Source organism: Erinaceus europaeus, chromosome 4 (genome assembly GCF_950295315.1).
Source record: "Erinaceus europaeus chromosome 4, mEriEur2.1, whole genome shotgun sequence".
Taxonomy (NCBI): domain Eukaryota; kingdom Metazoa; phylum Chordata; class Mammalia; order Eulipotyphla; family Erinaceidae; genus Erinaceus; species Erinaceus europaeus.
In genome coordinates, this window is record NC_080165.1 from 63,717,125 (window position 1) to 63,733,626 (window position 16,502).

General features: G+C 41.5%; 1 protein-coding gene across 4 annotated transcripts in view; it reads left to right on the plus strand.

The window, feature by feature from the left end:
* The window catches only part of DAAM2 (dishevelled associated activator of morphogenesis 2), a 153,281-nt gene that overhangs the window by 103,685 nt on the left and 33,094 nt on the right, over positions 1-16,502 (plus strand). For all 4 annotated transcript variants that reach the window (XM_060189746.1, XM_016185878.2, XM_007517802.3 and 1 more), the window contains 7 exons: positions 6,533-6,758; positions 8,193-8,282; positions 10,715-10,789; positions 11,217-11,311; positions 13,728-14,061; positions 14,852-14,962; positions 16,256-16,359. In XM_060189746.1, the coding sequence (XP_060045729.1) occupies positions 6,591-6,758; positions 8,193-8,282; positions 10,715-10,789; positions 11,217-11,311; positions 13,728-14,061; positions 14,852-14,962; positions 16,256-16,359 (977 nt within the window). In that variant the 5' untranslated portion in view covers positions 6,533-6,590. The remainder of the gene's footprint in view (positions 1-6,532; positions 6,759-8,192; positions 8,283-10,714; positions 10,790-11,216; positions 11,312-13,727; positions 14,062-14,851; positions 14,963-16,255; positions 16,360-16,502) is intronic.

A 16,502-nucleotide genomic window follows, 5' to 3' on the forward strand; every position in this document is an offset into this window, starting at 1 on the left:
GCCTGATAGTGACTAAAGAGTCATCATTAAAGTTTGCTGGTCTCTTGCCTTTATTCAGCTTTTGTAGTCCTTACTTTTTCTGACAGGTTAGCTTTGGAGTGACTGAGAAAAATGTGTAATAGGAAGTAGGTGAGGAGGGTATCTAGGTCTAAGTAAAAACCATTTGATTAGGTACTTTATGGAGTCTTTTTAGGTCTTTTTACTTGTTTGCTGCATTTATTGACTCACTGCAAACTATTGTGCACTTTTGCCTTAAGGTATATATTTTCCCCTAATTTATGGACACATGTGTACATATCCCCCTATGTAATGGGCCCTTTGTCTATATCTAGGTTTTGAGGCTTTGTTAAGAAGTACAACACCCAAAATGGAATTAAGAAATTAGCTAGGAAAGGTTTCACCAGAGCAATGAAACTGAGGGCTGACATTCCAAGCCTTATGTCTCTGGACACAGTCAGAAGTGAAACATGCCAAGGTGGTACTTGTTGCATTGATTAGGTTGGAATCAGCAGATGCAGTATCAGTTGGTATGAACTGAGATAAGCATGCAGGAAAGCAAGCCCCACCCTAGAGGTTTCAGGACTGGGAGAAATAGGGGATTTATAGAGAAAGGGGAAGTTTCCTGCTGTCATAATGTTTAAGAAGGCACTAGCTAGTTATTTCTTTTTTTAATATATGTTTTTTAAATTTTATTTATTTATTGGATAGACACAGCCAGAAATTGAGAGGGAAGGAGGTGATAGATGGGGAGAGAAACAGAGAGACACCTGCAGCCCTGCTTCACCACTTGTGAAGCTTTCCTCTTGCAGGTGGGGACCAGGGGACTTGAACCTGGATCCTTGCGCACTGTAACATGTACGCTCAACCAGGTGCACCACCTCCTGGCCCCCAGCTAGTTATTTCTATAACCAAATTATTTGTCAATTGGGTAAATTTTGAAAATCCTATTGTTAGGATTTGCTGTATCATGCAAGACCTCACCTTCAGCACAGGAGCCTGTGTAACCTCTGCCTCCCTGTAGGTCATAATTTATATCCTTTTATGCTATTTACTTATACCTGTATCTTATAAAGGAACAACAGCAGTTGCTTCTGTTCTCCCTGGTCTAAGCTTTTAGGAGATTTAATATGTCAAAGAACAAGTCATAATTAAAAATATATTAACAATTTAAGCCCACTGTTAAAATTCAATGCGATTACCAGTTTGAAGTCTTAAGTGCTTAGACTGAAGGAACATATACTCAGCATATGGTCTATGCATCAAAAAGTTTGAGACATTCAATGCATTTCCCCTCTCATATTAATTAAATAGTGATTTATGAGACTACAAGTTAATAGAAGTGTATATTAACACCATTCCCAGAACCAAAGTTCTGTGTCCCTCTCTCCTCCCCCCCACCCCACCCCCACTGCCAGTGAAAATGAACATATATCCTCCCCTTCCCCCCAGAGACTTTTACTTTGGTACCATACTCCAAACTCAGATTCTGCTTTGAGTTTCCCTTTCTGTTCTTCTTCTTTTTTTTTTCTATTTACATTTTTATTGATTGATTTTTTAAATTTAATTTTATTCTTTATTTATAAAAAGGAAACATTGACAAAACCATAGGATAAGAGGGATACAACTCCACACAATTCCCACCACCAGAACACCATATCCCATCCCCTCCCCTGATAGCTTTCTTATTCTTTAACCCTCTGTGAGTATGGACCCAAGGTCATTGTGGGATGCAGAAGGTGGAAGGTCTGGCTTCTGTAATTGCTTTCCTGCTGAACATGGGCATTGACAGGCCAATCCCTACTCCCAGCCTGCCTCTCTCTTTCCCTAGTGTGGCAGGCCTCTGGGGAATAGGAGGTCCAGGACATATTGGTGGGGTTGTCTGTCTAGGGAAGTCTGGTTGGCATCATGCTAGTATCTAGAACCTGGTGGCTGAAAAGAGAGTTAACATATAAAGGCAAACAAGTTGTTAATTAATCTTGAACCTAAAGGCTGGAGTAGTGCAGATGAAGAGTTGGGGGGGGGTGGTCTCTGTTTTGTATATAGCTAGTAGGCATATTTTAGTTATATTCCAAAGTGTCTGTGGTTATACTAGTTTTTTTTTTTCCCCCTGAGCCTGAAATCTGATATGCAGGTGGATCCAAGTTATTGTCTGGGGACATGATGTCATAGCTGGGAAAAGGACCAGGAAACTGGATCAGTAAAGAGATTAGCTCCCTAATATGGGAAAGGGGTATAAATATTGTTGACTGTAAACCCTATCAATTTGATCTGATCCTGGGCCCATATTTAGCTTAGGACCCTATGTGACCTCCGCATCACTGTAGCTCTGAGTTCACATTCTGTGGTCATGTGTAGGAACGTTCCAAGCTGCCCAAATATCAGGACCCATCTTCCTCAGGTGGAACATATTGTATGTTGTCCAGCCTCCCATCAGAGGATGGAGCATTCTCTACCATTGTTGACCCAAGTTGAGGGCAAGGTCCTATGGGGGCCTACAAAGGGGTCTGTTTTGTTGTTCCTGATAGAAATGACTGGTAACAATGGAGAGAGGGATTTATTTGAGGTCTAGGCCCTTCATGTTTGTTTGGGAATCTCAGGACTTGCTGAATAGAGCACCAGCTGATGTGGTGGCCTGATAGAGTCATCATTAAAGTATTCCAGTCTCTTGCCCTTATTCAACTTTTGCAGTCCTTGCTTTGATAAGGATAGCTCAGGAGTGAGTGAGGGAGGTATAGTAGGAAATAGATGAAGAGGGTATCTAAGTCTAAATAGACACTATTTCATTATGAACTTCATACTGACTCACTGCAGATTATTGTGTACTTTTGCTTTCAGGTACATATTTTGCCCTAATTTATGGATACATATGAACATATGCCCTATCCCATGGTACCTGCTCTATATCTAGGTTTTGGGACTTTGTTAGGAAGTGAATCACCTGGAATGGAATTAGAGAATCCTATGAAAGGAAAGGTCTCACCTGAGTAATGAGGCTGAGGGGTTGACATTCCATGCCTGAGGTCTCTGGACACAGTCTGAAGTGAAGCATACCGCAGTGGTGTTCATTGTGTTGATTAGGTTGGGGTCAGCAGATACAATATCATTTGGTATGAATTGAGAGAAGCATGCAGGAAAGTGAGCCCCCACCCTAGAGGTACAAGGACTGGGGAAATGTAGGCTTTATAGAGGAAGTGGGAGGTTCCTGCTTTCTTAGGGCTTAAGAAGGCAATAGATAGTTATTGCTTTAATCATATTATTTGGTAATTGGGTTAACTTTGAAAAATCCCTTTGTTAGGATTTGCTATATCATATACAACATCACCATAATTTATGTCCTTTGACATTATTTGTATATAGCTGTGCCACCAGTTGCTTCTGTTCTCCCTGCTCTAAGCTTTTAAGAGTCAACATATCGAAGACTCAGCCTATGGTCTGTGCATTAAAAAGTTTGAGATATTTAATCAATTTTCCCCTCTCATATTCATTAAATAGTGATCTATATGAGTAGAAATTAATAGGAGTGTACATAAACACTCTTCCCACCACCAAAAGACTGTGTCCCATCCCATCTTCCCCTCCCTCACCCCCTTCCTCCCCTACACCCCATGATGCTGAACATCCACCCTCACCCTCACCCCAGGGTTTTTACTTTGGTGCCTACTCCAAATTCAGTCTAATCCTGCTTTGAGCTTCCCTCTCTGTTCTTCTTTCTCAACTTCTGTTTATGTGTGGGATCATCCCATACTCGCCATTGTCTTTTTTACTTATCTTACTTAATAGAATTCTTTCTAGTTCCATCCAGGATGGGTCAGAGAAGGTGGTTTCATTATTCTTAATAGCTGCATAGTATTCCACTGTGTATATATACCATAGCTTTCTCAATCATTCATGTGTTGTTGGACACTTGGTTTGCTTCCAGGTTTTAGTTATTACGAATTGTGCTGCTATGAACATAGGTGTATACATATCTTTTTGGTTGGGTGTTATGGAGTCCTTAGGATATTTTCCTAGGAGAAGAATTACTGGGTCATATGAAAGGTCCATTTTTCGCCTTGTGAGAGTTCTCTAGACTGTTCTCCACAGATGTTGGACCAGTTTACATTCCCACCAGCAATATAGGAGGGTTCTTTTGTCCCCACAACCTCTCCAGCACTTGTTGCTGCTGTCATTTTTGATGTATAACATTCTCACAGGAGTGAAGTGGTATCTCATTATTGTCTTTATTTGCATTTCTCTGAGAATCAGTGACCTGGAGCAATTTTTCATGTTTACTGGCCTTTTGGATCTCTTCTGTGGTGAATATTATGTTCATATCCTCTACCCATTTTTGGATGTGGTCATTTGCTTTTTTGTTGCTAAGTTTGGTGAGCTCTTTATATATTTTGGTTATTAGTCTCTTGTCTCATGTATGGCATGTGAAGATCTTCTCCCATTCTGTGAGGCATCTTTTTGTTTGGGTGATGGTTTATTTTGCTGTGCAGAAGCTTTTCAATTTAATGTAGTCCCATTGATTTGTTTTTGTTTTAGTCTTCCTTGCAATTGGGTTTGTATCATCAGACATGTCCTTAAGGTTTAGGTGGGAAAGTGCTCCATCAATGTTTTCCTCTAAGTATTTGATAGTTTCTGGTCTACCATCTAGGTCTTTGATCCATTTGGAGTTGACTTTTGTTTGTGGTGAGATAAAGTGGTTCAGTTTCATTTTTCTGAATGTTCCAAACCAGTATTTCCAGCACCATTTATTGAAGAGACCCTTCTTCTTCCATTTAATAATTTGGGCCCCTTTATCAAAAATGAGATATCCCTAAGTGTGGGGGTTTAGTTATGGGCTTTCAATTCTGTTCCACTGGTCTGTGTACTTATTTTTGTTCTTGTACCAGGCTGTTTTTATTATGCTGGTCTTATAATATACTTTGAGATCTGGAAGTATGATACCTCCATTTCTGTTTCTTTTCATCAAGACTGTTTTGGCGATTCTAGGTGTTTTCTGGTTTAACTTTTTTAATACAAGTTTCTAGGATTTAGTTTAAGGAAATTCCTTAGATTTAGCATTTCTTGAGTTGCTTAAGGTCTTATAAAAAAAAAAAACTCATAAGCTAGATAAGGGCATGCGTTCATGGACCAGAGTAACAAGAAGAAACAACCGAAGTATCTCTCAATAGATGACTGGACAAAAGGGAATCAGTGCATACAGTAGATTATTTTTCAGTCTTAAAAGGAAGAAATCAAAACTGTCATTGCCCTTTCAAGAAGTCTCTTAAAAAGATAGTTGAGCTTACTCTATCTAGAAGCTATGTGGCATAAAAATTAGAGCCGGTGTTCTTCTTTTTTTAAAAAAATATTTTTTAAAATATTCATTTATTTATTGCCTTTTTGTGATTGTTGTTTTATTGTTGTAGTTATTATTGTTGTTGTTATTGATGTCATTGTTGTTGGATAGGACAGAGAGAAATGGAGAGAGGAGGGGAAGACAGAGAGGAGGAGAGACAGACACCTGTAGACCTGCTTCACCACTTGTGAAAGGACTCCCCTGCAGGTTGGGAGGTGGGGTCTTGAACTGGGATTCTTATGCTGGTCCTTTCACTGGTCCTTGCACTGGTCCTTGCACTTTGTGCCACCTGCATTTAACCCGCTGCACTACTGCCCAACTTCCTGGTGTTCTTCTTTAAATTGAACTAGTTTTTTGCAGTGGCAAGCCAGAGACCTAACCCCTTCTTTTCCAATAACCACCCAACTGGTGGATGTCCCTTAGTTCTGGTTTCTTGTCAGAGTGGTTTCCTCACTTCTTGCTTGGTATGCAAAACATATTTATTAGATTCCCTTCAGTATTTTTCAACACAATTCTACTGATAAATCCCATTGCCATACCCAAGGCTGGTTGGTGTTAATGACTCCTCCAGAACACCCCTTTTTCTAGATAAACACCCTTTTTTTCTAGAACCTGAGTCATATTGACGTTCCCCACTCATCCAAAACATGACTGAGTATAGTGGACTGCGAGGAGATCCAAACAGACTGCCAAAGTTTTCTGTTCTTTACTCCTTTGGAGGCTCTTGCTCCAGGAGCAATACCATATAACTTGGTGTTTGCCCTGTCAGCTGACTTCAATTTTTCCTATCCTATTGAATGAAGTACTTAAATCGGGTGTAGCCTAACCCCAGAGTAAATCGAGTGAGTGGAAGTGGACCTGCCTAAAGATGGGCAACAGGATTTCTACTTGTACAGCCATGGGTAAAATGCATTCTGTAACTACGGCTCTCCTGTTTTCTCTGGGGGCACAGAGGGTAAACCTGGTGGCCTAGGTGACAGTATATATAGTAGGAGAGTGAGGGTGGAAGGGTATGTAAACACTTCTAGGCAAACAAAACTGAGAGGGGTCATAGAGAAAAATTGTGGAAGTAGAGAAAGGACCTTAGCTACTAGGTTGAGGATTCATAGTAGCTGGATAAAGAAGTTATAATGGCGAAGTGGCCACTACCTCTCCCTGCCTGGCTGCCATGTGTAACCACTTTGTACTCTCTGCTCTCCTACTCAGATCATGATGAAGACCTAGGCCATCTGCCTGCTGATTGTCCCTCGGGCCTGCAGGCACCATGGCCCCCCACAAGAGGAGCCGCCATGGCCTTGGCTTCCTGTGCTGCTTCGGGGGCACGGACCTCCCTGAGATCAACCTCCAGGACAGCCACCCTCTGCAGTACATGGAGTTCTCCAGTCCCATCCCAAACCCGGAGGAGCTCAACATCCGCTTTGCAGAGCTGGTGGTCAGTTAGAGGACAGGAACAAGGGGTGGGGGTGGGGGATGGGGGACTGACAACCATGGGGAAGGAGGGATGACAGGAGCAGATAGAGGACCAAGAACAATGTGTTGAAATTTCTACAGTTTGAAATTCTGCTTGGAGCAGTTATGTCCTCCCACAATACCTCAGTTTTGTGGAATAGAACTGAGTCACACATTGGACTGAATACTGTGAAATATGTCCCCAGAAGACTATCACCTATTTCCATTGGATTCTAAACCATATGGTATAGCAATTAGGTCATTATGAAAGGGGCAGATATAGGTTTTAAAAAAAAAAAAAGACAGTGAGGATCCTCAAAGAACATCAGGGGCTTAAAGATAATGCAGAAATAGCATATAAGACTTGCACACAAGAAGTTCAGGTTCCATCCCTGGTACCACCAATAGCCATGGTTGAGTGGTACACTGGTAAAACAAGCACTGATATACTTGACATCTTGTTCCCTTCTGCTCTCTGAACCTTCTTTGAGATTCTTTTTGTCTTGGACATAGGAAGAACAAATAGAACAGAACTATACAGATAACTCAGAACAGAGGACATAGTGACTAGATAGATGGAGGGATAAATGCCTGGGTGATATTTGGAGGATGGTTGAGGTTTGGGATGATTTTGTCCTATATGCAAAGCTCTGTGATACATCTTAGTAGCAATTCTTTGTGACTCTTCCTTAAATATATATATATATATATATATATATTTATTTAAGAGGAGAAAGAGAGAGGAGAGAGAGAGAGAGAGAGAGAGAGGACATATCACTCTGACAACTCTGACATATGTAATATCAGGGATTTGGATTCAGAACTTCATGCTTTTGACTTCAATGCTTTATCCATTGCACCACCTCCTGGGCTGCACTTGACATCATTGTGATCCCCATTCAGAACAGAGATGCACTGCACATTTGTGAGAACTCCTCTGTGATACTTTGCTTTATATGGAAGTGCAGAGCAATGACAGAGGGGCACCCACAGAAGAAGCAGTACATGTGAGAATATCAACTCAGAGCTGAGTCCTTTTGGAGGATAGCATGAAGGCATGAATAATTCAGGACTTTGGGTACAATCCAAAGCCACTTAAAAACTTTTAGCAGGAGGAGGAAGGTAATCTATACTTTCTGGAAGATCTTTTGTGGTATACTTTTTTTTTTTGTTTTTAAAGATTTGTTTACTGATGAAAGGGAGAGAGAAGCCATCACTCTTATACACGCAATGTTGGGGATTAAACTTACTACTTTATGCTTCAGAGTCCAGTATTTTATCCACTGCACCATGTCTGTGCCTTGTGGTCTACTATTGAGGAAGAGTTCTGGGTTAAGAGGATACTGTTATAGTCCAAGATAGTATAATGCCAACTATCTCTAGGTTTCAGAAATATAGTTTTCTGTTGTCTTTGCAGGATGAATTGGATCTCACCGACAAAAACCGGGAGGCTGTGTTTGCACTGCCTCCGGAGAAGAAATGGCAGATTTATTGCAGCAAGAAGAAGGTGTCATCTCTAATCCCTTCCACTACCACCTCTGGGTTCACTGCATGGGGGAAACTCTTGCTTTCATACGTACTCATTTACTCTATAGATTTTTCCAACAGACGAAGGCAGGAGTGGAGATGAGGGGCTGGAGGAGGATACAGTAAATAAATCAGAAAGAGAAGAAAATTGATTTTGTAGAGCATAAGCTTAGGGAAATAGAATTCTATTTGTCAAAAATCACTAGGCAGATACATGCTGGATTCTGTGAGTAGTTTTGGGGCAGGAAGATAAAAGGATGACAAGTCTAAACTTCCTTCTAGAGGGACCAAGTGGTGGTGCACCTGGTTGAGTGTGCATGCTACAATGCACAAGGTCCCAGGTTCAAGCCCCCATCCCCACCTGCATGGGGAAACTTCACAAGTGGTCAAGTGGGTATGCATATGCCTCTTTCTCCTTTCCTCTCTATCTCCCTTACCCTTCTCAATTTCTCTCTATTTCTATCCAATTAATAAATTTATTTAAAAATAAAGTAAACTTCCTTCTAGTGTCTGTATCCATGCCTGGGTACCCTGGCCACACTTGGGGGAAGCTTTGTTGGAAGGAGTCTTTAAATTTAAAAAAAGAACCTTTTTATGTATGTATTTTTTATTGAGGTGACATTGGTTGTTTTTTCAATTATTTTTATGATCTTTATTTATTGGTTAGAGACAGCCAGAAAGAGGGAAGAGGGAGATAGAGAGGGAAAGAGAAAGAGAGACACCTTCAGCACTGCTTCACCACTTGCAAAGTTTTCCCCCTGCAGGAGGGGACTGGGGGGCTCAAACCCAGGACCCTGTGCATTGTAACATGTGTGACTAATCAGGTATGCCACCACCCGTCCCTATAACATTGATTGTTTAATGGTACATTTATCTTTGGTACTGTGATTGCCTCCCCAAGGTAGAGGATGAAGTTTGAGGGTTTGAGCCATGGACATTTAATGCATATGACCACATGAAGTGAACCAAAACTAAATCAATTCCTACTACTCTAACGTTTGGATTTAAGAAATAAAATTGTCAAACATCAACAGGCAGAGTTGATGGCAAACTAGTGGTTCTTCATGATGGTTCTGGAAGGGATTGCTTTCATGTCAGTTTGAAGCAGAATATTGACACAAAACTGACCAAAAGAAATATGTAAATTGACTAGGAACAGGGTAAAATGAGCAGCAGTGTATAATGCCTGGGAATATATAGATAATGTTGGCAAGAGGAAAATAACTGTTTTCTATCAACCTTAATCAAATTGTTGTCATCCTTACCCACAGTTGGGCATGAGCTGAGACTTTCTTTTGAGACATGATGGTTGGATCAAAAGTCTTCTGCTCTGAGTACTCCTTCCTAGCTGCAAGACTCTCTTAAGTCTTTTTTTAATCTTTAAAAGGGTTTACTTATGAGAGAGGTAGAGAGTGAGATATTCCAGAACACTGTTCAGCTCTCTCCTCTAGTGGTGCTGGGGATTGAACCTGGGATCTCAGATCCTCAGGCACAAAATTCTTAAGCATAACCATTATGATGTCTTCTAGCCTCCTTCTGAATCTTTCTAAAACCCAGCACTTTGGGCATTTCTCTTGCCTTTTATTAATTTATTTTTACAAGTTACAATTTACGATGTGCTTACCATATACTAGACACTGCACCCAAAACCACATAACAGTGCTTCTCAAATTATCTGAAAAGTGAAGTTAATTTTTTTCCAAATGGGGCAGTGACACACCCGGCTGAGTGCATATGTGACCATGCACAAGGATCGGGGTTTGAGGCCCCCTTCTTCATTTGCGCAGGGGGTGGGGGTGTGTGCTTCAAGAGCAGTAAAGCAGGTCTGTAGGTGTCTATCTCTCTCCATCTTTATCTCCCCTCCCCTCTCAATTTCTATTTCTCCTATCTAATAAGAAAGGAGGGGGAGGAAAATATGGCTGCCAGGAGCAGTGGATTCATTTGCTGAGTTCCAGTGACAACTCTGGTGGCAATAAAGGAAAAAAATTCCAAATAGTGGTAGACATACTTTTGTAAAATATGGAGATACTATCAGAAAAGTAAGCATTAAAACACAGATATGTACAAAACATAAACAGATCTTCTTAGATTCAGCAGACACACATATGTGCTTTGTTAAATAGAACAAATGCAATGTGAAAATAATTTTTGATTGTCAGTCAGTATTATTCATTGAAATTTCATATACTTCTGTGCTTTGTGCCCATTTGATTAATTGATCATGAGATATGACTGATCATTATCTACACTTCGCCAAGAAATGGAAGCCTGGGGGAGATTTTAACTTCCTCAAAGTGATCCTTTCTAGGCAGGCTAGGACATGAATCTCTGCTAACATGGAATCAGTTCAGGATCTCCAGTGAGGGGAACTATCTTATCCATTCATCCATACAATCCTTCATCTTGTCCCAGGAACAGGAAGACCCCAACAAGTTGGCAACCAGCTGGCCTGACTATTACATTGATCGAATCAACTCCATGGCTGCAGTAAGTGGCTTCTTTTCTGCCTAGGCCCCACCAAGAAAGGCTATGAAGGAGAAGGGCCCTTCCTCATCTTTTCTCCACTTCACTTACCAGGACTTGGTGGCTCCCCCAGTTATTTCCAGGGTTGTATCATAATCCCTCTTCCTCTGGGAATTTAGAATCCCCCAGTCCTCTAAACATGTGTCAAACATTTGTTCATCACATAGGCTTGGAAAATTTACTAGGTTGAGAATTGTCCCCATTTTGCAGATGAGGAAAGTGGAATCCAGGCACATAATCTGGGTCTTCTCACAGTTGGAGTCAGAGCAAAGCATTCCCAGAGACCTCAACCATCCTGAGGCAAGCACAGCCCCTGGGTCACACCAGAGCAGGGCTGCAGGGCACTAGGAGGCAGCCAGCTCAGTGTAACCTCCAACCCTTTCTATCTCAGTTGCAGAGCCTGTATGCATTTGATGAGGAGGAGACCGAGATGAGGAACCAAGTTGTGGAAGACCTCAAGACAGCTCTCCGGACTCAGCCCATGAGGTCACTCAGCCTGTTTCCTTTCCCTAGCTTCCTTTCGTCCTTTCACCCAGTGGTTCCCAAGACCTCCTGAAGCCTCACACAGGGCTCCACTCCCATGTCTGTCCCACTGGCCAACTCCGCTCCCCAGCATTCCCCAGTGTTCACTTCACTGGCTTTACTTCCCAGCTTCTACTCTCTCTAAGGAGCTAGAAGCCTGTGAGAGGGTGGGATTAGAAAAATAAATAAATACCAGAGCTATCTGAAGACAGTTAAAGAGCAGGTGTTTGATTTTCTTGGGAAAAAAGAACAGGAGGGACAGAAAACAGTCAAATGGACAAGATATGGAAGAGCTTTCTGGGAATAAGGAGAACCTGAGAGTGAGTGAGAAATGTTCCTGCCACTAGAGGGAGATGTGATGTCTATGGATGAGATTTCTCCTAGAGTAGGAGCAATACTCACAAAGGAAAAGGGATGAGAGTCTCCAAGGCCATTGAAAGAATCTCACCCCCTCTTCGCAGACCACACTGTGCAAAGGTTCAAACAGGATCCAAGCACAGCTTCTTCTAATGTCTAGGGGTTAGATCATACCAGGTTGTGAGAGCTGTTAATTTTTTTAGCAGTTTTACAAGCTGGTTGTTAGACATAGATATGATTAAAATGTATGTTATTTAAAGTTATCATTAGGTAAGCTATAGAAAAAGATGTAGTAAAGACTTGAAATGCATCACCCCCTCACTGCATGACGATTATTTTACTGTTATGTGTGTCCTTATTGTGACTTGTGCCCTTGATGTTATTTATGTGCACTGCACATGTGTGATGGGGACACAATTAGTGTTACATCTCTATTCAGGTCCATGTTGAATGGCATCATATATGACTTAAAATTGGCTATGCTGAGAGCATTTATATAATGGAAACTGGCTAACATGCCAATCGGGCCTTGGTTTTTGTTTTTTTCCCCCACAGAATCAGTTGTTAAACACATTAGTTTCCTCCTCCCTTACCCTCCCCTTCCTTTCCCCTTCTCCCTCCCTTCCACTTGGCTTTATTTTCTTTCCCTTGTCCCCTCTCTCCCCACCCACATCTAAGCTGGCTCTACTTGGCTCTCAGATGTCCATTAAAGGAAGGAAATCAGGAAATAGAGGCATTGGAAGTTAGATTTGACAGGTTCATCTCCCATCTCAACTTACTTTTCTTCCTATTGATAAAACCCTGATAATAAAAGTTATGCATAGCCATGATGAATTTTGTGTAACATAGAAACACTTGTTATAGAAAAAATTAAACAATACCTACTTTAATTGTGAATTACATTTGAGAGTGTATTCTATGTTTCATGCATATTTGTGAAGTGATGTGGAAATGCACACAAATGAGTTTGGATAAAATTTATTAATTCTAGGTAGTCTCTCTTTATGATATGTCTTCAGATTAGTCACTGTTCTTCTAAAGTAAAGACTCTTAGTCTTTTTGTATGTGTGATGTGTGGTGGTCTGGATGATTTGGGCTTCCTGATGAAATTTACAGGCTGCTTATCAAAAATGATGTTTTTAAGTACTATATGCAGGTAAAATTTGACAAGCGTAAAAATAAATTCAATTTAAATAGTTATCAAATATTAAGAATTTGTGAGCTGGTAATATATGACTCTTTATGCCTTAAATAACAAGTACTTGCAACTACCATAATTTTGAAGTGCTGATGAGTATAAATGGTATTTTTGCAACACCTATAATTTGAATTGAAAACAGCAGTGATTTCTTTGGGTGACAAAGTCATAGGTTATGCTAATACTAGCACTGTCACTTACTGCCTACAATCATCATCAAGGGAAATGTAATGTTTCTGCTAGAGATTGCCAGAAAGAAAAGTGTAATTTCCTTTGAGCAGTCAACCTCTTTGTTGCCATGTATTAGCTTAGGATAACACAGACTCTCATTAAATAACCCCTGAACTAAACAGAGCTTACTCTTTGCAACTAACATTTAAGAAAACCCAGCTGCTGTCTTAAGACTCCTTGAAGTGCAAGCCATTCAGCCTTGGTCCCTTGACTCAGTGACTGTGTTACCATCTCCCCATCTGGAAGTCTTCCTATTCATCTCACTGTAATCTTTTGATTTCTCAGCTTCACTAGAAATGAATTCTCATGATTAACAGCTGTAAGAATCCTGATCATCTCCATCATGCACACAGCATCATAGCGATGCAAATGACAGCCAGTGGCATGCAAACACACGGCACTTAAAGTTCAAATGAGACACTAGTATGTTTTGAGGGTGATCAGATTTCAGTGCTTGTAAATAAGCTTTATAAATGAACTTGGGCAGGTGATGTAGGTAGGTACACAGACATAATGGGATGAGCATTTGCAAAAATGTATACAGAATGGCATGCAAACCCAGGGATGTCATACTAACTACTCTGGCCTTGATAGGTTTGTGACCCGCTTCATCGAGCTGGAGGGCTTAACCTGTCTGCTGAATTTCCTCCGGAGCATGGACCATGCCACCTGCGAGAGCCGAATCCACACGTCCCTCATCGGCTGCATCAAGGCTCTGATGAACAACTCCCAGGGGCGGGCACATGTGCTGGCACAGCCTGAAGCCATCAGCACCATTGCACAGAGTCTGCGCACAGAGAACAGCAAGACCAAAGTGGCTGTGCTAGAGATCCTCGGTGCTGTGTGCCTTGTGCCTGGCGGCCATAAAAAGGTTCTGCAGGCCATGCTACACTACCAGGTGTATGCAGCTGAGAGGACACGCTTCCAGGTGAGGCACCTTGCTGAGGATAGGCCTCCAGCCGAGGATGGGGTAGGACTCTCAAATGGTGAGGGTGAGGGACTGGGGATTCTTTGTAGTAGAAACTGAAGAGAATGAAAAGGAAATGCAGTGCATGACTGTGAGTCTAAGTTATCAGAATGAGTGCAATAGAGCCTACAGGTTTATGGATTCAGACATGTGAGGCTCTGGTTTGACTGAGAAAACGGGGCACTACATTTGGGTTCCTTGAGGCTGGGCTACTGGTCTGTTTCAGTTGTGTGACTCTACATCTCCTAAGTCCAAAAGCTGGCTCATTATCAGAGTACAGTCAATAATTATTAAATTGAATACTATTTCTTTGATTGGTGTTTTAAGCTCCATAACCAGCCCTGAGCCTATTTTGGGAACATCAGGCCAGTCCTGGTAGTTTATGCTATTGTCTTCTCTTTTATTTTCCCTGACTTGCCCCAGAAACACAATAAGGCAGGTAACAAAGCAAAGGATTCTGGGAGAAGGAAGGCAAATGGAAAGCATATTGGAGTCATGGTGCATGATGGTAGAAAAATGAAAGTAAGCCAAGTGTTGACAGTTGAGTGGAGAACAAGTAAGGTGGGATGGAGTTTGAACGGTGGAGTATTGGCAATGCTATTTGGAAAAAAGGGAGCTCTGATGTGGAAAGAGTGAGTAGAGAGAATGAATGCTGCATTCTAGGAAAGTTGAACAGTAGGAGAGAAGCTAAGAGGCTAGTTTTATATAATCCTGTGCCTTCCTCTCTTTGTTTTCTTGCTTCACCATCCAGACGCTGCTGAATGAACTAGACCGAAGTTTGGGCCGATACCGGGATGAAGTGAATCTGAAAACAGCTATCATGTCATTTATCAATGCTGTCCTCAATGCAGGAGCTGGAGAGGTGAGACCTCTTTATTTTACCCTTTGTGTGTCCTGACTTTATGGACCCAGGGTAGAGTGCCTGAGTACTTTCTGGAGAAGGAGCAGAGAACTAGTGTCAAGGCACTCCGTCTGGTTGGTGTGGCTGCCATTCTCATCACTGTCTTTAGATGATTGTTGTCTCCTCTTATCACCTTTTCCTGGGGTCTAGGTGGAATGGCTTGCTTTAAACTTGCTGTCACAAGGCCAATGCCATCTCAGGCAGACTTGGTACTACATGCAACCCTGTCTGTCTTCTCTTGGGCTCATCAAAATATTGGTGATGGCCAATTTGGGCTTTGCTTCTCTACAAAACATTTTGGATTTTATCAAAATCTGGAAAGACTCCTGGGGCGGGGGAGTGAGGGTTCCCTACATAAATAGTATTTTGCATTATGTTTGATATGGACAAACCCTGAACCTGAACCTGATTAGGTAGTGACAGCTCAGGTGTGGGAAGAGGATATGATGACTCTTCTTTCTTGGTCTTTCCAAAAACCTGCATCTGGATTGATTTCTGAGTTAACTGATTATTTCCTTCTACTACTTTCTGTTAGTGGGTGTGGCTTCTAATTTTTCTCCCTTTAGCGTCAAAGGTTTCTCAGACCATAAAAATAGGAAGAAAAGCTTGAGCCATTGAAAACCTGCCCACCAAACAATAGAGTGTTCAGATCAAGGTCAACTTGTTGAAGGACAAAGGAAGAGAAATTCAGTGATATCTACTTCCCCTCTTTTCTACCAGCATATCTTTTTTTTCCTTTTTCCTGACAACTTGCATTAAGTGAAATGGACTGGGGGAATAGTCTCCCCCTAAGATGCTGACATCTACTTGTCCATATTTATAACTGACATCTGTTCCAATTAATTGATCACCATATCTCATGAAGCAATTTTTACAAATGCCATTCATGTAAAGTAAGTTGCATTGTGATCAATTTACAATGAGGAAATAAAGGATTTCCTAAAATCACAAAAAATAGTAGATGATGGATTAGGCCTTAAACTAATATCTATCTGATCCCAAAACTTACGCCATTCTATGATAGGGGTCTTTAATGCCATAAGTCAAGAGAAAGGGATTTAAAGGCAATGAGATAGGAGACCTACAGGATATCACTTTCCCATCTTCTTGAAATTCTGGAATTTGAAGCAGCTAGAGAAGAGTGGACCACAGGAAATGTGGGGCAATATGTGGAGTGGTAATGAGAGGTCCTGACACTTTGATTGAGAAAACCAAGACCAGCCAATGAGTCTGTCCTCCCTTGATGGCCCCTAGGATAACCTGGACTTCCGCCTACATCTACGGTACGAGTTTCTGATGCTGGGGATACAGCCTGTGATTGACAAACTCCGGCAACATGAGAATGCTATCCTGGACAAGTAAGTCCCAGCTCATATAGTTCTATTACAATCTTTTGGGGACAGTGCATTGCTAGAGAATGGTCAGGAACTTCGTGGAGATTGTGATTTCCACTGGAGACCACCTGTTATAGGCAGCATGATCCAGAATCAGCTCTGTGTGA